The sequence below is a fragment of the Arachis duranensis genome, chromosome 2 (genome assembly GCF_000817695.3).
Source record: "Arachis duranensis cultivar V14167 chromosome 2, aradu.V14167.gnm2.J7QH, whole genome shotgun sequence".
NCBI lineage: Eukaryota > Viridiplantae > Streptophyta > Magnoliopsida > Fabales > Fabaceae > Arachis > Arachis duranensis.
The window spans coordinates 66,628,081-66,650,448 of NC_029773.3; the positions used below are offsets into that span (position 1 = coordinate 66,628,081).

The 22,368-nt window shown below is 34.9% G+C and overlaps 3 protein-coding genes across 5 annotated transcripts; all 3 read left to right on the forward strand.

Moving 5' to 3' along the window:
* Positions 1-8,280: 8,280 nt before the first annotated feature.
* Positions 8,281-11,269, forward strand: LOC107474709 (ras-related protein RABA4d). Its single transcript, XM_016094351.3, has 2 exons — positions 8,281-8,940; positions 10,634-11,269. Exons 1-2 carry the CDS (start codon positions 8,714-8,716, stop codon positions 11,070-11,072), a joined length of 666 nt encoding a protein of 221 aa, XP_015949837.1. The 5' UTR covers positions 8,281-8,713; the 3' UTR covers positions 11,073-11,269.
* A 2,631-nt stretch (positions 11,270-13,900) lies between these two features.
* On the forward strand, positions 13,901-18,014 carry LOC107474710 (pentatricopeptide repeat-containing protein At2g03880, mitochondrial-like). 3 transcript variants are annotated; one of them, XM_052256962.1, is made up of 2 exons: positions 13,901-15,053; positions 15,201-18,014. In XM_052256962.1, exon 2 carries the CDS (start codon positions 17,089-17,091, stop codon positions 17,968-17,970), a length of 882 nt encoding a protein of 293 aa, XP_052112922.1. In that variant the 5' UTR covers positions 13,901-15,053; positions 15,201-17,088; the 3' UTR covers positions 17,971-18,014. The 3 variants fall into 3 exon arrangements, with proteins under 3 accessions (XP_052112922.1, XP_052112924.1, XP_052112923.1); XM_052256964.1 differs by having other exon boundaries at positions 13,901-14,187; XM_052256963.1 differs by having other exon boundaries at positions 13,901-14,168.
* Positions 16,288-16,978, forward strand: LOC127744952 (pentatricopeptide repeat-containing protein At1g25360-like). Its single transcript, XM_052257851.1, has 2 exons — positions 16,288-16,678; positions 16,869-16,978. The coding sequence occupies exons 1-2, from the start codon at positions 16,288-16,290 to the stop codon at positions 16,976-16,978; spliced, it is 501 nt and encodes a 166-aa protein (XP_052113811.1).
* Positions 18,015-22,368: the final 4,354 nt, after the last annotated feature.

Consider the following 22,368-nt stretch of genomic DNA (forward strand, 5'->3'; position numbering starts at 1 on the left):
CATTCATGGGAATCCGGAAAGTCTAACCTTGTCTGTGGTATTTCGAGTAGGATTCCGGGATTGAATGACTGTGATGAGCTTCAAACTCCTGAAGGCTGGGCATTAGTGACAGACACAAAAGAATCAAGGGATTCTATTCCAACCTGATTGAGAACCGACAGATGATTAGCCGTGCTATGACAGAGCATAGGACCATTTTCACTGAGAGGATGGGATCTAGCCATTGACAACGGTGATGCCCTACATACAGCTTGCCATGGAAAGGAGTAAGAAGGATTGGATGAATGTAATAAGAAAGTAGAGATTCGAGAGGAGCACAGCATCTCCATATGCTTATCTGAAATTCCCACCATGGAATTATATGAGTAACTATCCTATTTTATTTTCTGTTTATTATTAATTTTTGAACCTATCATAAATCAATTTAATCTGCCTGACTGAGATTTACAAGGTGACCATAGCTTGCTTCATACCAACAATCTCTGTGGGATCGACCCTTACTCACGTAAGGTATTACTTGGATGACCCAGTACACTTGCTGGTTAAGTTGAACGGAGTTATGATCACACCAGGGATTATTAAGATCCCAATTCATCACACCATGATCTCTTTGGGGTATTTTTGATTTCATACAAATACAAAGAGACCAACTTTGTATTTAAATTTCATACAAGTACAAAGAGACCAACTTTGAGGATCACATTTTCGTCCACCAAACACACAAGCCAAAAGCATGATTTTCACACCAAAATCAAAATTGGAGATCGGTAATGGAGAGGCTTACCAAATTTCTTATATTTAAATGATGATCTCGACAAGAGCTTTTGTGTGGCCGTAAACGACTCGTCAATCGGAGCTCCAGATAAAAAATTATGGAGCTTTAAAGATCAAAGGGGTTAGGGTTTCTCTCTTCTTTCTCTCTTCTCCAATTCAGCGTGTTTCTCTCTTCAAAAGGGGGAAATAGGTTGTTTTGTGCTAAAAAAGGGGGTTTATATAGTGTGGGCTTGGGCCCATTTGGACCCAGTTTATTCGCTTTAGTCCGTTGGCCCAACTTTAGGCCAAAACCTTTAAAATTAGTATTTTAATTCACATTTTAATTATTTTTAATTTTTTGAATCATCAAGTCTACTTTCTTAATCTCTCTGGCTCATAATTTATTTTCTCACTTACAGTACCATAAATCTAAGCCGATACTGCCGGTTAAATTTTCAATATGCGTCCTTATGCATTTTTCGCAGAAAAGTACATTTTTTTACTCAGAAAAATCCTCCAAATCCAATTATTACATTTAAATTTTCAAATTGTGATTCTAAATTTTTCACCCCCGTCAGCTCATATTTATTAATTATTTATTTAATTTTCGTTTAATCGGGGTTTTACATTCTACCCACCTACTTAAAAATTTTGCCCACAAAATTTGGACCACGAAAAGAAAACAAAATTTTGGGTTGAACCACCATTAAAAGTTTTCTCAATTTTGACTAACCTTATACCATTTATTCTATTATCCTTCAATATCAATTCAAATATCCATTTACAATTTATTTTAACACCAATTCAAATTCCTATTTACGTCCCTCATTCTTATTTACAACGCCATAATCTATCTAATTTCAAGCCTATGCTATACTCATCCATTTCACTCTTAGTCTCCTCTAGGTCTTTCTCGATAGTTAATCCAACATCAAGTTTGCCTCACCTTTTTGAAACCTCCCGTAACTCCCAATTGAAATCTTAACTTAAAATTTTCAAAACTCTTTAAATCCTTACCAAAAGTTGACAGAGTCACTTCTAAGCCAAAATTCAACACCCTTTGCAAATTTTCTCAATTAAATCGCAGCACAAACTTAGTATTCCAATTTTATCACAACTTAACATTTCAATTCAACATCTCGGATTTGTCATTCAAAACCAATTATTTTCAATTCTCAACCTAAAATCAAAATTGACTTATGTACTTTGAAATTGTAAAACATGTTTGAAATTTCTTATGATTAAAAAAGTATGATTGAAAAGGAGTTTTTATGAGAAAGTATTATTTAATTCGATTTGATACCTGATATATTAAAAGATTCAAGAATATGTTATATTTGAAACTATATGCTTTGAATTAGTTTGGGAGGTTTATATTAGAAAACCGTAGTTATTGGTGATAATGACATTAACCTAGATGCATCTGGCTCAAACCTCAGCTAGCAGGGCATTGCTAGCCTAATGTGTAGGTCACACGTTGAATCTGTTATTCTATACGAACAAATAAGAGGAAAAGGGATACCCTTAGAGGTGGAGCTGCCCAAGTGTGGACTATTTGATTTGATTTCTGTATTGAAATCTCCCTTATTGATTCACTTATTTGTATTAATTACTTTCTAAAGAAAATATATTTTGATAATACTGTTATATGGTCTCATGTGAATTATAGATGTATTATTTAGTCACTGAGTTGTAAAACTCACTCTATTTTTTTAAAAAAAATCAAGACAGAACATGTTAGCTTTTGTTATCCAAAGGTAATTATCTTAATGAGAACTTACTCTTTGTTGAGTTCTTAGATGTTATATGCTCCATATGTCACACGCAGGATCCAGTCATGTTAATCTACTTTGTGTCATTATTAAAAATAATATGCAACTTATTCATTTTAGTACTTGTATATTTATTAAAAATATCTATAATATTCTTATTTTATCTAGATTTGAAATTGTTAGGTTTACTAGAGTATTATCTTTGAGTGCCTGTCATGGCTCATTCTAGGCTGTGACAAGTTATAGGCATAAATTAGAACAAACATGCATTCAATAAAACATCAAATCCTAGTCGATCTAGTGCGCAACCCTTTATTACTTTGCAATTTTCTAGCAAACAAGGATTTCCAAAAAGCGCCACTAGGCAACCTTCTCCCACTTTCGTCCTAAAACTCTATCATAGAAAAAGTAAATCTAGCATTAAACTTAAAGTTAGAGACAAAAAACTAACCTAGTACTGCACGAACAATTCATGTATATATCTTAGCAAGAATAACCCACGATTAAAGATAAACGAAGTTCAAAAAAAAATTCTAAAATAGAAATAAAGTTAATAAATTATAAAAATTATTATTAAATAATGAAATAACAAAAAACTGTTTGCATACTTTCTTAAATGTAATTAAGTAAATATTAAATATTAATATTTTAATTTAATCTTAAATTCATAATATGTAAAGTAATTATTGTGTGCAAGATACAAGGCAACCTTAAAGAAGAAAGAAACTTCAATTTTATATTTAAAAGAAGTTTTACAAATTTTACCATGTTTCTCCATTTCTAAATCATCTAAACGAAAAGTAAAAAAATTCAAAAATTAAAATATGACAAAAATGGCATTAGTAAATCACTCAGCAAGAAACTAAAACGAAAAAGTGTCTTTTTTATAAAAAAAATTACACTCTAATCCATCCAATTCTACCAAAACAGAACTTTTCTCTCCTTTACACTACCAAAAAAGAGAATTCAATTATATATTTTTATTGTTCATAAGTTTTTTAAATATTTAAAATTAACAAGTAGACATACATATATACATACATACATACATACATACATACATACATACATACATACAATGTAGCCAAAAATCAAAGTATTAATACCTTCCAGGCGTCGCAGCAGCAACGACGGCGCAGTAGCCAAACTGACTGGGGTAAAAACGAGATTAGGATTTTTATATTTGAAAAAATAAAAAAGGGGAGCAATGGTAAAGAAGGAAGAGGGAATAATTGTGCAACCTACCCGAAAGAGGGAAGAGACACGCACCTCTGGCAACAGAGGAAACAATGGCAGCAAAGAGACCAACGACGGCAGAGACAGAGGGAGCCGTTGGTCTCAGGTAAGGAAACATGATCTAGGCGAGTCCATGAAGTCTTTGAAAAAGAATGCAGATGGTCAACGCTGGCGAAGGGTAGCCTAAGGGGTTGCCAAAGGTAGAGAGAGAAGAGAGAAAAAAGAAGAGAGTGGTAGAGAGAGAAGGGACTTTTCAAAAGTGAGGGAGGAGGGTGTGCGTTTTGAATTTAGGGCATCGTTACCATCTTACTGGCGAATAAATTTGACAGTAACGTGTTCAATGACATCAAAATGCATCGTTCACAATATGTGCTTAAAAATTTGCCAGTAAATCTGCCCCTAGAATTCGCACCTCTTATTTTATTTTTTCCTCCAAAATTTCCCAGCAAATTTACCGTCTGAAAAGAAAATTTCGTCGGTAATAGTTTGACTTGACGAATTTGATGCATATGTCACCGGTAAATCTGATGGAAAATCTGCCGCTATCATGCGACATTAAATCCAATGGTATTTAGCATTTTTATTATAGTGATACATGGACAAACCGTATTCTGCCATGTGGCACCACTATTTATGTCGACATGCCATGTGTAACTAACTCCCACGTCAGCACCCCAATACACATAGTCGAACTATATTCTGATACATGGTACTAACGGTACACGTCAACATGCCACATCAATACGCCATTAATGAAATATAGTCGAGGAACTAACTTGAGTTACAAATGTAAATTTTGGAGAGTAGGTTAAAATTTTATAAACCAATTTAGAATAAGTAAAATTTCGAGATCAATTAACTCATTAGAAAGCTAAACAAATTTTATTGTCTCCAAGATATTATTATATTTTTTTCCTTACTTAATAGTTGAAATTAAAACCTTTAAAAGATGGTATAAACTTGTCCATTACATGATGAAATCAGTATCTATAATCAAATTAATTAACTATGTGGGAGAGGACGTGTGGTTAAGTAATTTATCATCATTTCTCTTAATCAAGCAGTTGATGATTTACGTCTTCTGATCCAATAGACCTAGAAAAGGCATTGAAAGAAGTTCCTAAAAAGATTAATGATGACATTAGAAGAAGAATTACTCGATCCATGGCTGAAAAAGAGGTTAAAGAGGTTGTATTCTCTGTTAATCCCTTCTCAGCTCCTGGTAAGGATGGGTTCACTACAAAATTCTATCAATTTTTTTGGGAGGTAATTAAAGAAGATGTTACAAGAGCAGTTATCAGTCTCTTTATGGGGGGCCACATGCTGAGTGCATTCAATCATACCCACATTTGTTTAATCCCGAAGGTGACTAATACTACATTTATGAAACAGGTCAGACCTATTAAACTTAGTATTGTTTTCTATAAAGTATTAGTACATCAATTACAGTCAGTGATAGATAAAGTAATCAGTTATAATCAAAGCGCTTTCATTAAAGGAAGGCTTATTAGTGATAATGTGTTGATTGTTCATCAATTTATGCATTTTTTATAAAACAAGAGGTTTGGAGAAAAGGAATTAACATTCAAAATTGACATGAATAGGCGTATAACAAGGTGGAATGGAGCTTTGTTTGGGCTATTATGAAAAAAATAGGTTTTTGTAAGAAATAGATGGACTAGATTAAGGAATGTGTGATGATGGTCTCTTACTCTGTTACTTTGGAAGGACAATCTGATGTCTACTTTATACCATGTAGTGGATTGCGACAAGATGTTCCTCTATCCCCCTATCTATTCTTTTTTTTCTTTTTTTGCAGAAGGGTTATCCTATCTTCTCCATGAAAGAAAATAGAGGCACGAAATTGTGGATGTGAGACTTAATCGTAGATGTCCATCTCTTACTCATCTATTCTTTGCATATGATTCAGTTTTATTCAGCAGGGCTGTAGAGAGAGATTATCAAAATTTGATAGCCATTCTCAACACCTACTCTATGCTTAGCGGGAAGGCTATTAATTTGAACAAATCTTCTATTTTTTTCAACCACAACACACCGATAGAGAGTAGACAACAAATGGCAACCATTCTATAAGTTTCATATGTGAAAAATCAAGATCGATACCTTGGCTTACCATCGGTAGTCCAGAGATCAAGAATAGCAACTTTCAACTATATTAAAGATAAGGTGTCTAGCAAACTACAACATTGAAAGAGATCATTCCAATCGAGTAGTGGAAGAGAAGTTCTTATTAAGGCAGTTGCTACAACAATTTTCATTTATATCCTAAGCTGTTTTAAGCTCCTAGAGAGCTTACCAGAGGAATTACACAGGATGATTATGCAATTCTGGTGGGCCACCAAAGAGTTAGAACAGAAAATATGGATAAAATAGTGTACTATGTGCAAACCAAATTGCCAAGGCGAATTGAATTTTAAAGAACTCAAAGCTTTTAATTTAGCTATGCTAGGAAAACAAGGTTGGAGGTTGATTGCCAGAAGGAATGCAAGGCTTTTTTATATAAATAAATATTAGAAATACATTATTTACCAAAATACGCACCAGTAAAAAGTCTTCCTAAAATGCACAGGGCTATATCAGATGCAGCGCCCACGAAATGTAGTTTCACTCCAACTCAAGTCCGGCAGCCGCGAAATGAACCTGACAGCAGCAGATGGCATATCATGGTCGACCCATCTCAGGTCTGGCGCCAGCGAAATGCCCAATACAAAGAGCATTCATGAATTAGTGCACTTCATGTTACTTTTTTTTTTCCTCAAACACAGCACCACACATCAACTCAGCAAAACTTTCTTTTAGCACCAACACTTTTTTTTAACCCTTTTCCTTTCAACCGTACTTCAGGTCTTCTCCCCAACACCCTTTTATTCCCAACTTCCTTTCCAACTGTCTTTGGCCACCCAATACAACCAATACATATGAGGTACGGGAGCTGGAGCTTACTGAATTCTTGCAGCCTTGACCATCCAATTCGTGGGCACCACAAAGGAAGAGACCAACTCACGTGTGCCACCGGCGTAATGGAACCATTTCGTGGTCGCTGCCTGAGAAGTGGCCCACCTCGCCCAGGCCTGATGTGCACCATTTCGTGGCTGCCAATTGCGAAGTTGGGTGCCTGCTATTATCAGGTTTTTTCTCCTGCTGCGTATTTTGGTAAATAATGGATTTCTAATATTTATTTATATAAAAAAGCCAGGAATGCAATGCAGTAGGAGAAGGAGAAGAAGATTTGATTACCTGGCTAATAGTGAAAAATGGGAGTCATTGTGCGTAGCAACGCCTATGGAGCTCAATATGGAACTTACAATGCCAACAAAAAATCAAACTTTTCTTATGGAAAATCATGCACAATGGCATTTCAATCTGTTCAAAACTCCATGAGAGGTTTCATATTGCAAACCTAATCTACCGAAGAAGTGAAATTGAAATTGAAACGGTGGGTCGTTACTTGGTTCTGTGCGAACAATGTGCTGAGCTCTGGAGCCGTTATGGAATTGATACCTCTACTATGCAACAAAATTCAGATATTTGGCAGTGGTGGTTACAATTGATAGAGAAGACAAAGAACCAATTAAATGGAAAACAGATTATAATTATAGTTGTCACCTACTTTAAAAAATTTGGAAGTTGAAAAACAAGTTTATATTTGAAGGTAATGCAATTTTACCGCACCAAATCATTGATAACGCTGCAGCAAGTGATGTTAAGTTCAAAACCGTTCGTGAGCCCTACAGAAGAAAGAAGATGAATGCTACTTTTCCTTTCTTAAATTGTTTTTCTTTATTATAAGTTGTATTTCTATTGTAATTGGAATTCCCATCTTAACTCTTGTGAGGTCCATCTTGGACCTAAACTTTTTTATTTATTGAATAAAACTTTTACCTACCTTAGATAAAAAAGAGTAAAATATATTTTTTGTCTTTAAAATTTAACAAATATTTTAAAAATATTTTTAAATTTTATTTTGTTTCAATTTTTTCCTGAAAATTTTTTATATGCATCAATTATACCTCAAGCCGCTAATTTTTCAAAAAATATTAAGAATAAATCAACAACAATTTCATAAGAACAATCTTCAATACAAATAAATTAAGCATATTTTTTATGTATTTTTGTTGGATTGGTTTTAAATTTTTTAAAAATTTAGTTATTGAAAATAATATACTCGATGCAAATTAAAAATTTTTGAGACAAAATTAAAACAAAATAAAATTTTAAGAATATTTTTAAAATTTTTACTGAACTTCAAAAAAAAAATATATTTTACAAAAAAAAATTCGATAATTTAAATTTTACATTAACTATAAAAAATATTTGGTGACTTACAATTTGTCGTTATCTTGAAATAGTAACTTGTGTCAAAGGTGAATTTTAATCTCTGCATCTCACAGTAGACATGAAGTTAATTTTGATTAGGTTTGGATTAAAATAACGATCCGGTTAAAATCAAATTGTAGAATCCAACTTATTTTTTCATACCAATAGTAGTACCAAGGGACTTGCTATTGATGCACCCCCACCCTCAAACTGCCTCCCTGCATTTGTGAACCTAACCCAAACACAACACAAACACAAACACAAACATTTTCCTTCTGATTTTCCTTTTCCCCGTTTACGTCACATCTCTTTCGTTTTTCTTTCTGTTTAATTATTGTTAATTAATAATATTTATTATTATATTGATCAACTCAACCCCTACGATCATACCAAAGAAGACATCAACAACAAGAACAGAAAGAAGCCTTTCCATGATTCATCAAAGACAAGAAGACAACGCCTTCTTCTTCCACCTTTCTCCTCCCACGTTCCAATTCCCGCGGTAATTTTGAGGAAACTGCGGGGGCACAACAATTCCAATTCCGTTCTATCTCTAATTCCTCAGAAGAACCGAAGAAATATTAAGGGGGAAAAATAGAAAATTCTGATTCAGGATGTCGAATTTGTACGGTGACTACAACCAGAAGATCGATTACGTGTTCAAGGTGGTGTTGATCGGAGACTCGGCGGTGGGGAAGACGCAGCTCTTGGCGCGGTTCGCGAGGAACGAGTTCAGCATGGATTCGAAGGCCACGATTGGTGTTGAGTTCCAAACGAAGACTCTCATCATCGATAACAAAACCGTTAAGGCTCAAATATGGGACACCGCTGGCCAAGAAAGGTTCATTTCTCTTTCTCTTTCTCTTTCTCTTTCTCTTTTATCATTCAATTCAATTCAATATGTATAATTTATTATTTTTATTATTATTATTATTGGTCTTGATTCTTATAATTGTTGAATTAGGTCCGTTTCTTTTGTTCTTGATTGCTATAATTATTGTTATGTATGGGTAGTTAGGTTTGGTTTGTGGAGGAGTAGGACCTGGTTCCCTTTAGGGTCATAGTGTGCCTCAACCACCATGACAACACCACGTTGTTGGTGATTGGGTAGTTTAATAGCTGCGAACGTTAAATATAATAATAAAATTAAAGACTTGTTAGATTTTACGTGATCAATGCAGTTTGGTAACGTATAATCCCCTTCCAGACTCGAATGAAATTTGTATCTTCACGAGGCTGTTACTATGGTTTAGTATATTATTTAGAATAGCAATGTGGAATCTCATGTCTTTGGGATGGATACCATCTATTATTTATTTAGAGTAACAAGATAAGTAAATTTTGACATTTTGTAATAGACTTATATAGGTCCTTAAAAGAAATGTATAAAATAAGTCTTTGAAAAATCTTACTATGAACTTATAAGTATATGAGAGAAAAGAAAAAAAAAAGGATCCCTGTACTTATAGGTTCCAAAGAAATGAAATGTGTGCAGGTCATGTTTCTTCAAGGATCTATAAATCTAACATTGTAGTTCATTAAGAATTACTTTTTCTCATTAAGAATCTATAAGTCCAGCATGAAATTCCTTAGAGATTCCTATTACTCATTTATTTGTGGAATTATTGCAGCGAATTAACTTTGGTTAGATCCTCAGTGGAGTTTGCATGTTTTGGTTGCTCAAATTCATAATGTAATTTCATAAAGGAGCTTTTTCTGGTCAATATTATTTTCTACCTTTTCGATTGATTTGTTTTTAATGTTCACCCCTCGATTGATTTGTTTTTAATGTTCACCCGTCAGTGGGAAGAATGGAAGATAGTACTCCTATTCTGCAAAGTGAATGTCTTTTGAACTTTCTTTTATCTACTAAGAATTTTTCTGGATGTTCCTCTTTTTTTTTTTCTTCCCATGTGTGTTTCCATTAATTTCCAGTCAGCGGGTTCAAGCCTAGCTTGATATGACTCTGTCTTGTAAAGGGTACAAAAAGTAATTAGGATTCTGTTGTTGGATTGGATGAATTTATAGAAAAACTTTATTTGTTTTAATTGGACTTCCTTCGTGTTTTCTCATACCAAAGGTGCACCAGTCTTACTAATTGGTAAGTTTAGTATGAACTGATGAAGCTTTATCTGAATTACTAATCTATTAATGTCTTTACTATAATATCCATGAGTGATTGTTTACTGATTTCTGAAAAGCAAAAACCTAGCCTTTAGACCAAATATGGATCCCAACACTATGATTTATGCCAAGGATTGTGATCATATTTTTCTGATTATGCCACATCTCTCTTCTGAAAATTTGTTTGTAATGGCTAATTACTCCTGGGATGTTAAGATAGATTTTTCTGCATTATAAGCAATCACAAGTATTTTTGTTTGCTTTTCGTTTGGCTTGGATATATGCTCAAAACATTCAATCTTTTGCATATTTGTTCTGTTTAGGTTCTTTTTTTTTCTCTCATCGAGATTTTTTGTTTTGCATCTTAGTTTGTTACACAGCTTCTGAAAAAGTTCACTACTCTCTTTCAGGTACAGGGCAGTTACTAGTGCATATTATCGTGGTGCTGTTGGAGCAATGTTAGTTTTTGACATGACAAAACGCCAATCTTTTGACCACATGGCAAGGTGGTTAGAGGAATTGAGGGGTCACGCGGACAAAAACATCGTCATAATGCTAATAGGCAACAAGTGTGATCTTGCAGCTCTAAGAGCAGTGCCAACAGAAGACGCGCAGGAGTTTGCACAAAGAGAGAACCTGTTCTTTATGGAGACTTCGGCGCTCGAGTCCACCAATGTTGAAACCGCCTTTCTGACCATTCTAACCGAGATATACCGAATAATCAGCAAAAAAACACTTTCTGCCAACGACGACACAGACCCCAATGGGAGTTCAGGGCTTCTGAAGGGAACAAGAATAGTTGTTCCGGACATGGATCACACCGAAAAGAAGGGTGGCTGTTGTGTATAAATCCTTATAGCTTCTGCTTCTTTTGGTTCTTGAGAAACATATTTCTCAGTCAGGCTCCTCCTCATATACGTGGGGGAATTTGTAGGGAGGGTAGTTGGATTTTAGGCTATAATGTATTAGCTACTGTGCTTTATATATACGTGACTCCATCAGAAAAATTTAGGTTGAATGTACTTAATTACCATGCTTTGGTTGCAGATATACGATTTTTTTTTTCTTCTATGTTTGACACTTTCAGATTTAGAATTTAGGCTTCATATAGACTCAGTTGTGAACCATTGCGTCAGAATTTTCAAATAGAGGAATGCAAACTGTTCAAGTTACCAGACCCATCAATCTTCTGTATTAGACTAATAAATTGTTTAGTCGGATTAAACAAATATATCACTTTGGTTTTCAAGTTACCAGACCCATCAATCTTCTGTATTTGTTGGATGAACTCGCCACCCAAATTTGCGGTAATTTAAAAATTTTATTTAGAATACCAAACTTTATCATGACCTTCACCAATTTAGTCATTCAGATCTCAATTACACTCTAGTAGTTCTCGAGATTGAGTTGCAAACACTATAGTGGTCCTAGACCCCTTTCGGACGTCAATTCAACAAGAGTCATTATGTGATACTCCCTTATGAGGGCCACATCAAATGTACACAAGGACTGAAAAAGAGAACCACATACCACTATAATGTCCAAAGCTCAATTTGGAGAACCACTATACATTGCAATTGGGATATGAGATATCAAATTGGTAAAAGTGATGAATTTGAAAAACTAATATAAAGATTTCAAGTATGCTACACATACAAACCTTTTTGACTTATAAGTCTTACAAATTGGCACAAGCCCAATAAAACACACGCGCATTACACTCCCACATTTAAGAATAAATACACGCACGTTACTCAACCACTTTCTGTTTTCAAAACGCGCTACTCACCATTATGAACGACTCTTCTTCTTCCTCGATGAAAACCACAACTGTCATTTTTCTTCGCGTTTCTCCTCCTCCTCCTCTTCTTCCTTCTTCTTCTCCTCATTCTTTGTGTTTCTTCTCTTTTTTCTTCGCGTGTTTCATCTTCATCGTCGTGTTTCTCCTCCTTCTTCTTTTGATTTTGCAATATTATGTATTTTTTTTCTACTTTGCTTGATTTTTTCCTCCCAAAAAGAATTACGAGAATATGAAATAAGAATATGAAAAAGAAGAAGCAGCACAAGATGAGGAGGAGGAAGAGGAAGAGTTCTGAATTATGCAGAACTCATCATAATAAAAATACATACAAATATCTTCGTTTTACACCTAAATATCTTTGTTTTTACACCCAAATTTACTGCAGATACAGAAATGAGTTATGTTACGTGAACACTAAAATCATCCACCAAAGTCAGCAAGGGCTGTAAAATACACCACAGAAGGACTGCAAAATACACCCAAGATACACCATATTAAAACAAGTATAAACTATAGAATGCAAATACAACTATAAAACCATCATAAAAAATTAACAAAAACCATATTTATGAATCATAACTAAACAGAAACTAAAACAATTCAACTAAAAGAATAAGACAATTCACTCTCCGTCAGATGAAAAGTCATAAACTATAAATACATCCAAACTTTTATAAAAATACACCCAAATATTCCTGATCTACACCCGAACGTCTGATATAAAATGGACAAGATTATATTAATTCTAATCAGACCTAGTACATTAGATTCAATTCAAACAAGAAAGAATTAACAGCATATTTCACAGTCAAGGTTCACGTACGGGTTCATCTGAAAATTTGAAGTTGAATTATCCATTATCTTTAAAAACGATTTCAGAGCTTGATGTCAAAAAACAATGGAAATCGAAAATAACGAAGAAAGAGAATAGAGAGAGAAAAGCATGTAAATGAAGAAGGAGAAAGAGAAGGCAAGAAATTCAAAAAAGAAAACGGAATCCTTTCAAAAATTAAAAATATGTTAGAGGTGCGTAAAACATATGTGCATAACAAGCACGTTTGAGCGTCAATTAGAGAACTTGTAAAACTTGTATAGCAAAATTACTTGTATGTAGAGATTAATCCTAAAAATTTAGTCTTCGAATATTTAATAATTGATTATGTCTTAAATTTTATCTTTAAATACAAATATTGGTAAAAACTGTTAATAGAAAAAAAAATCTAAATATCCTAACTACAAAATTAGTTTAGTTACATTGTTAGTTTCTATAATTTTACTAAATTTGTAATTATATTTTTTAATAAAAATATTAAAATTAATTAAAAATTTATCCAAAAAATATATAATTAAATTTTTAATTATAAATACTTTTAATTTTTTTAAAAAATATTTTGATAATTCTAATATATTTTATACTGACAAAAATATAATTACAAAATTAAGAGTTGATTAATTAAATCTACAAAATTAGTAGAAAAAATCCCAATGTGTACCTTTAGATAATGTTTGTTTTGAGTTATTAAGACAGAGACTGGAAGACTAAAACTCAGTATTATATTTGCTGGTTTAGAGATTAGTATTAAAATTTTTGTCTTTGTCCCTAAAATTTCAGTATTTCAATATCTCCAAAAAATAGGGACATAAAAAACTAAAATTTTTAAAGATGAAAACTGAAATTTTAATAATATTTTATACTTAAAATACCCTCATTTTACTCTTTGTACAAATTAAATTAAAATTTTATTCTTGTTTTAATTTCTACCTTCCACCTTACACTAAATAAAATACTAAAATTTATTTCAATCTCTTTCATCTTTGTCTTTCGCTCTCGATCTTTCCTTGTCTGTCTCTCCACAAAGACTAACCTACAAAATCCAGAATCTTCTCCCACCGAAGTTCCCTGTCTGTCCCTGTCACACACACCCAGCCTGCCTTCCTCCCTCCCCTCCCTTCCTTTCTACCCGTTCGAGCATCTCTCTCAAACGCCCGAACGACTGCCACTTCTTTCTCCATCGTTTCTCTCATGTCTGGAGCTATTTAATGTTCCTGGGGCGAGGCTGCGAACTTTGAGCTCCTCTTCTTTGCTGCTGTGCTCTCTACTCACCCAGTCTCTGTTGCTGCAGCTGTACTCTCTCTCGCCGCCGGTCAACTCTCTCCACCAATGTTCTCTTCTTCTTCTAGTCTTCTGTGCCTCTCTCCATGTCTTGATTTCTGATTAATTGATTACTTGATATATGTCACCAAAAAAATGATTACTTGATATATTAACAATATGGATTAATTCGATTTTTTTAAAATTCTTTGTTCATCGAGTTATTTTATTAGATTAGTTCCGGTTTTGCCTATTTATGAGATGAAAATACAATGTGTGATTAAATTGATTAAATTTAACGGTGGCTCTTTAATCTTTTTGCTCTGTTCTGCCCAAATAGAACCTTAATTTGCTTGTTTGTGATTAAACCTTGTTACTAATAATGAACTAATTAACTTTCTGGAGCCTTAATTTAATTCTGTTTTGCTTATCATTTGAGTGTAATTAAAAGATAAATGGAAGGAGGAAGGCCTTAGTTTGCTTCTGTTTCGGTTGCCATTTAGGTTCACTAACCCATCTTTGTTAAACACAATATATAAGTGCCATGCATATGATTGCTTGCAGTTCTTTATCTATCTTTGATCCTTTCTGGATCTTGGACATACTACATTTCAAATGCTTAGCAACATGTAATATGTGTGCTGTGTAAAAGGATTTGCTGCATTTTTACAGGCTATTTCCCTTGAAATTGCTTGTTTTTCTTTGATAAGCTGTTGTTCTAAATTTGGACCTTAATTACATAATTCAGAATTGTCATATATGAAGAAAATTGTCAAGTTGTATCCCAGTCTAGACCTGGTATGGTTGTGGCCTTAGAATAATGAGGTTTCATCCGGTTTAAGGCTGGGTTAGGTTCTCAAAAATTGACCTAGAGAATATTGAGGGCCTCTGTGCTAGAACAAATTGGTTTCATCCTACACATGTACACACACCCCTAGTAAGTGCATCAATCCACTTAAAGATAAAAGATTATGCAAAATTGAAGTACCTCAACACATTCATCTATGATGGTTGTTGTTGCTATGCCTCTACTTTATTTCCAGCATTGCCTAACTTTCTTTTTGTTTGTTGGTTTTTTCTTCAGCTCATCCAAAAATAATCATTAGACAAAATAAAAGTGAAAGTTTTCATGGAATGCGCAACTGTGTCCTATGGATTGTGCAACCTACACAATTTTCAGTTTCTCTCCCCACCCATTCTCCAAGTTCAACTCTTTTCACGTAAACCACCTCGAAACCCCTCCAAAGAGTTAGTTCAGCTCAACAGAGGTCAGGGACAACACCTAAAAGAGACCCTAGTGGTAGAAATCATTGCTCAGTGCCTCAAACAGAGAAGAACATTGAGATGGAACTGTCAAATGTGAGTAGCAAGCAGAGGCTTAAACGACATTCTTCCTTGTTGGGTAATTGTGCTTTGAGAGGAGCTTTGAATGAGGGAAAGCCCATTCATGGTCACCAGATAAAAACGGGTGGACCCCGTTTCTCATTTTTGGGTTTCACTCATTAACTTGTATGCAAAATGTGACTACTCCAGTTATGCATGCCAGGCGCTTGATGAAATTCCTGAACAAGATGTTGTGTCCTGGACTGCATTAATTCAGGGATTTGTAGCTCAGGGAAATGGCAGGCAGGGTGTTGATTTGTTTTGTGAGATGAGAAAGAAAGGGATCAGTCCGAATGAATTCACGGTTGCCACTTGTTTGAAAGCTTGTTCTATGTGCTGGGATATTAGTTTTGGAAACAGGTTCATGCCGAAGTGATTAAGGAGGCTTTATTATCTGATGTTTTTATTGCATCTGCATTAGTTAATCTATATGCGAAATGTGGTGAAATCAATCTCGCTGATAAGGTGCTCTGCATGCCTGAGCAGAATGAAGTATTGTGGGACGTGTTGATTAATTGTCATGCTCAAGTGGGTGATGGGAAAGGAGCATTTAGACTATTTTTTGAAATGATAAATTCAGAAGTAGAATTCAGTGAATTTACCTTGTCCAGTGTACTTAAGGGTCAGGACAATCAAGAGATGGCCAACTTGTCAATCAAAAGTGGTTTTGAAATAGACAAATTCATGTGTTCCAGTCTTATAGACGTATATTCAAAGTGTGACATGGTAGATGATGCACTGAGACTTTTTTAGATGATCACAGACCATGATGTAGTTCCTCGAGTGCAATGATCGCTTGCCTTGAAAAGCAAGGTCATAGCAGTGAAGCAATTAAGCTATTTTACTTGATGAGACATACAGGAGTTGAACCAAACCAATTTATCTTTTCAAGTGTTGTTAGTGCTGCTGCTGAATCGGGTGACTTGCTTTATGGAGAAAACATCCATGCTTGTATTTTCAAATTTGGGTTTGAATCAGATGTGTCTGTAAGTAATGCCCTTATCAGGATGTACATTAAAAATGGTTGTGTGGATGATGGTTATCGGGTGTTTGAGACAATGACATGGCCAGATCTTGTTTCTTGGAATACTCTATTGTCAGGATTTCAAGACTATGGTTACTCTGATCAGGATCAAATGTTTTCTGCCAGATGCTTGTCGAAGGATTTAGGCCAAATATGTATACATTTATTAGAATTTTAAGGTCTTGTTCTAATCTCTTAGACATAAACTTCGGAAAGCAAGTTCATGCTCAAATTCTGAAAAACAGGAAAGCCCTTTTGGACATGTATCTCAAATTTAGATATATGGAGGAATCATATATAGTTTTTGCCAAGTTGATCAATAGGGTGTCTTCTTCACATGGACAGTAATGATCATTGGTTTTGCCCAAACTGAGAAAGAAGAGAAGCCTATCAAATTCTTAAATTCAATGCAGCAAGAAGGAGTAAGGCCCAATGAGTTCACTGTTACTGGCTGATTAGGTGGTTGTTCCCAGATAACTGCTAGTGAAAGTGGAAGGCAACTTCACTCTATGGCACTTAAGAGTGGACTTCTTCCTGATATGTTTGTTTCTGGTGCACTTGCATTATGTATGCAAAATGTGGCTGCATAGAAGATGCTGAGACTATTTTCAAGGAACTGGTTCGGCATGATAAAGTCCTATGGAACACTATACGTGGATTCTCTCTGCACGGTCAGGGTGATAAGGCCCTAGAGACCTTTCAGAAAATGAAAGATGAGAGCAACTTACCCGATGATGTTACCTTTATAGGTGTCCTTTTTGCATGCAGCCACATGGGTCTTGTTGAAGAAGGAAAACAACACTTCAACTCCATGAGCAATGTTTATGGCGTAACTCCTAGAGATGAGCATTATGTTTGTATGGTTGACATTCTCAGCCATGCAGGAACATTTGCAGACGTTGAAAGTTTTGTCGAAGCGATGAAGCTCACGACTAATGCATTGGTCTGGGAGAATGTTCTGGGCGCATGTGCAAAGCATGGGAATGTTAAATTTGGTGAAAGAGCAGCAAAAAGGCTATTTGAGCTCAAATGCGATACAGACTCTACTTACATATTACTTTCAAATATTTTTGCTAGCAAAGGTTGGTGGGCAGAGGCCAAAAGAATAAGGGCCTTGATGTCCAGCCATGGTGTTAAAAAGGAACCTGGTTGTAGCTGGGTAGAAATAAACAATAAAGTACATGTCTTTGTGTTGGATGGGGCACATCCTCACATCAGGGAAATCCATTTGAAATTGGAGGAGCTTGGTGAAAAGCTCAAATTGATTGGTTATGTACCACAAATCGAACATGTGCTTCATGATGTTCCATACACAGAGAAAGAAGAACATCTTAATCACCATAGTGAGAAGTTGGCTCTTGCCTTTGCCCTTATGAGCAATAGCCATGTGAAAATGTTGATAAATCAAAATCAGATTCCTAATTTATTTTATGAATCTTTTCTGTAAATAGAATTAATTATAATATTCTTTCCAGTTTTAGTTTAGCTTATTTGTAGGGATTTTATGATTAGAAATATTTTCTTATTTTAGACTAGTATTTTTTCTATTTTCTAGTTATTTCTATTTTTGTAATTCCTCTATAAAGAGATGATTTCCTGTACATTTGAATATAAATAATATTCAGACACTTCAAGTTGGTATCAGATTAGAATCTCTACACTGTGTCTCTGATTTATAGATATGACTGACAGTTCCTCAGTTATTAATCATGAACAAAAGGAGAACACCACTTCTATTCCATCAGATTTAAAATATGAGCAACGAGTATTAGTTAGTGGTGACTCCCATTCAGTTCAGATCACCACATTTCGACTCAATGAGTCAAACTACCTTAGGTGGTCTCAATCAGTTCAGATGTACATTCGTGGAAGAGGGAAGATTGGATATCTCACCGGTGAGCGAAGTCAGTTTAACGTTATTGACACACAATATAATGTGTGGGATACCGAAAATTTCATGGTGATGACATGACTGGTAAACTCAATGGAGGATGATATCAGTAGTTACTATATGTACTATACCACTGTCAAAGAATTGTGGGATAGTGTCAAGGAGATGTACTCTGATCTTGGGAATAAATTCCCGATTTATGAACTTACTCTAAAAGCTAGAGAAATTCAACAAAGGAGTGACAATGTCACCAAATATTTTCACACATTGAAACGGGTGTGGCAGGACCTTGACCACTTCAATAACTACAAGTGAATTTCAGCCATTGATGCCAAACACCACCAACAAACAGTGGAAGAAGGGAGGATATTTCAATTTCTTGCAGGCCTCAATGTGGAGCTAGATGAAGTTCGTGGCAGAATTATTGGAAGAGCAATCCTGCTCTCAATTGGAGAAGTTTTTGCTGGGGTTAGAAGAGAGGAAACTCGTAGAGCTGTGATGATGGGGGAAGGTAAGATTGAACAGACTTCTTTGGAGTCTAATGCACTCTTAGTGGCACCGGCTACACTTAAAAGTTCATCAAATCAGAAGCATCCCTCCAATCTTTGGTATGACCACTGCAATAAACCTCGTCACACCCGAGAAACCTGCTGGAAGATTCATGGAAAACCAGCACATCTTAAAAGCAGCAAACCTGGTTCCAAAATACATTCTACCCCAACTGCTCATGAGGCTGAAAAATCATCCTTGAGTAAGGAACAGGTTAAGCAGCTCATAAGGCTGTTAAATTTCAGTTCTGTGTCTAGTACTCCTAGTGGTTCTTTAGCTCAAACAGGTAATTTTAGTACTCCTATGTCCCTTAACTGCACCTCAAACTTGAATGCACCATGGATTGTCGATTCAGGTGCATCTGACCATATGACCAGCCTCTCTCCTTTATTTAAACTTGTTCTCCTTCTTTTGAAAATGAGAAAATTAGAGTTGCTAATGGTAGTTTTTCATCTATTACTAAAAAAGGTACAATTAAATTGTCTAAAAACATTGACCTAAGAAATGTCCTACATGTACCAAATCTTTCTTGTAATCTTTTCTCTATTAGTAAAATTTGCAAGGATTCCAATTGTGCTGTGACATTCTGACACTCATGGTATTTTTCAAGACCAGACCTCGGGGAAGATGATTGGCAGTGCTAAGATGATGGACGGGCTCTATCATTTTGAGGATATTTCGGAAGATAAAGTAGCTCAAGGATTTAGTGGTATAAGTTCTATGCCTATAAAGGACGTAATAATACGCTGGCACAATAGACTAGGACACCCTAATTTTTCATATCTCAAACATTTGTTTCCAAGTTTGTTTAAGAATATTGATTCTTCCTTTTTTAAATGTGAAAGTTGTATTCGTGCAAAGAGTCATAGAGTTTCTTATTACTCTCAACCTTATCATGCATCTAAACCTTTCCAGTTAATTCATAGTGATGTATGGGGTCCATCGAAAATAACAACTCAATTTGGAAAGAAATGATTTGTGACTTTTATTGATGACCTCACATGACTATGTTGGATCTATCTCATGCATGAAAAATCTGAGATTTCTAAAATTTTTCAATATTTTTTAAAAATGGTAGAAATTCAATTTGACACAAAAATTTCAATATTAAGAAGTGATAATGGTACTGAATTCTTTAACAAAAATCTTCGTGAATTTCTTCAAAAAAAAAAGGTATTCAACATCAATCTACATGCCTCAGTACACCCCAACAAAATGGCATTACTGAAAGGAAGAATAAACATCTTCTTGAAGTAGCACGTGCCATTATGTTTGAGGGTAATGTTCCAAAGTATTTATGGGGAGATGCTGTCCTAACAGCAGCCTATCTCATAAATTGAATGCCTACGCGTGTGTTAAATTACTGCACACCGTTGGATACTTTTGAAAAGAATTTTTCAGCATGTAGGTTATATTCTAATTTACCTTTAAAAGTATTTGGTTGTACTGTATTTCTGCATACACTTTCACCCCGAAGTAAACTTGATCCAAGGGCAGAAAAATACATTTTTATTGGCTATTCCCCAAGTCAAAAGGGGTATAAATGTTTCAATCCACACACAAAGAAATGTCATGTAAGCATGGATGTTACTTTTTTGGAACATGAAACATTTTTTCAGAAAAAATTTCTTCAGGAGGAGAGTCTAAGTGAAGAAAATTTTTTGCATGAACATTTACCCACTCCTATCTTACATATTGAGGATACAACTTTCACTGATCAAACAAATTCTAAAATAACTGCCAAAAAAGATATGGAAATCAATTCTGAAATTGTGCCAGAATTAGTTGAAACACAAACAGAAAAAGAAATACCACAATCAGAAAAGGAGCTTCGATGTTATGTTCAAAAATATCCCAAGAAGAATAGAGACCAGCCCATCATCTCTGTACCTACTCAATCTGAAAACTCGGAAGACGGTCCAACTGTAGTACCTGAGGATCTTCCTGGTAAATCTGATATTGCTACTTCTAATAATAATTTGCCAATAGCCCTTAGGAAAGAAACCAGAACCTGTACCAAAAAGGTACTCAAAACCAGCACCAACTATCCTATTTCTAATTATGTCTCTTACCAAAATCTCTCTCAAAAACATCGAGCTTTTACTTCAAAAATTACAAATCTGTTTGAGCCTAGGAATATAGAAGAAGCACTAAATGATCCCAATTGAAAATTAGCAATGATAAAAGAGTGGCATGCACTCAAGAAGAATGAAACTTGGGAAATTATATATCTGCCACAGAATACAAAATTGGTTGGTTGCAGGTGGATTTTCAACATTAAGTGCAATGCTGATGGAAGCATAGAGAGGTATAAGGCTAGGTTAGTAGCTACGGGATTTACACAAACCTATGGAGTAGATTATCGAGAGATCTTTGCTCCATTTGCTAAACTCAACTCTATGCGGATTCTCTTATCTCTTGCTGCGAATTACAATTGGCCTTTATATCAAGTGAATGTAAAGAATGCTCTCCTGAATGGGAGTTAGAGGAAGAGGTGTTCATGAAACTTCCACCTGGATTTGAGGTTGAAATAGGGAGCAATAAAGTGTGCAAACTAAAGAAATCTCTCTAAGGATTGAAACAATCCCCAAGAGCTTGGTTTGAATGACTTGGAATGGTGGTGAAGGGACTTGGTTATACTCAAAGCCAAGCTGACCATACACTTTTCTATAAACATTCAGCAGTTAATAAAATTGCCATCTTAATTATATATGTGGATGATATTATTCTGACAGGTGATGATAGCTTGGATCTAAAAGACTTGAAAGAAAAGCTTACAAAAGCTTTTGAAATCAAAGAACTTGGCTCATCATTAAAATACTTCTTTGGAATTGAATTTGCAAGGTCTAAGGAAGGCATTTTTATGAACCAACGAAAGTACATCCTAGATCTTTTAAAAGAGATGGGATTACTTGGTTGTAAAGCTGCTAAAACACCTATAGAGCCTAACTTAAAATTGAAGCCAGCTGAACCAGAAAATGTAATAGACAAAGGGAGATATCAGTGGTTAGTGAGGAGGCTAATCTATTTATCTCATACACGCCCAGATATAGCCTTTGCTGTGAGTATGGTAAGCCAGTTTATGTATTCACCTGGCCGAGAACACATGGATGCTGTCTTTAGAATCCTAAGGTATTTGAAGGGGTCGCCTGGGAAAGGGTTACTCTACAAAAGCTATGGACATCTTCAAGTAGAAGCCTATACAGATGCAGATTGAGTTGGGAATGTCATGGATAGAAGGTCAACATTTGGGCATTGCACCTTTGTTGGAGGAAACCTAGTCAATTAGAGGAGTAAAAAGCAGAGTGTTTTGGCACGAAGTAGTGCAGAAGCTGAGTTTAGAGTAGTGGCTCATGGAATATGTGAAGCACTATGGGCAGAGAAAATCCTACAAGAACTAAAGGT

Excerpts from the sequence above, each read along its gene's own strand:
- LOC107474709 (XM_016094351.3), top strand. The coding sequence starts at position 8,714 with ATGTCGAATTTGTACGGTGACTACAACCAGAAGATCGATTACGTGTTC. Across the intron at positions 8,941-10,633 it reads GACACCGCTGGCCAAGAAAG|GTACAGGGCAGTTACTAGTG; the intron begins GTTCATTTCTCT and ends ACTCTCTTTCAG.
- LOC127744952 (XM_052257851.1), top strand. The coding sequence starts at position 16,288 with ATGATCGCTTGCCTTGAAAAGCAAGGTCATAGCAGTGAAGCAATTAAG. Across the intron at positions 16,679-16,868 it reads GAAGGATTTAGGCCAAATAT|TAATGATCATTGGTTTTGCC; the intron begins GTATACATTTAT and ends TCACATGGACAG.
- LOC107474710 (XM_052256962.1), top strand. The coding sequence starts at position 17,089 with ATGTATGCAAAATGTGGCTGCATAGAAGATGCTGAGACTATTTTCAAG.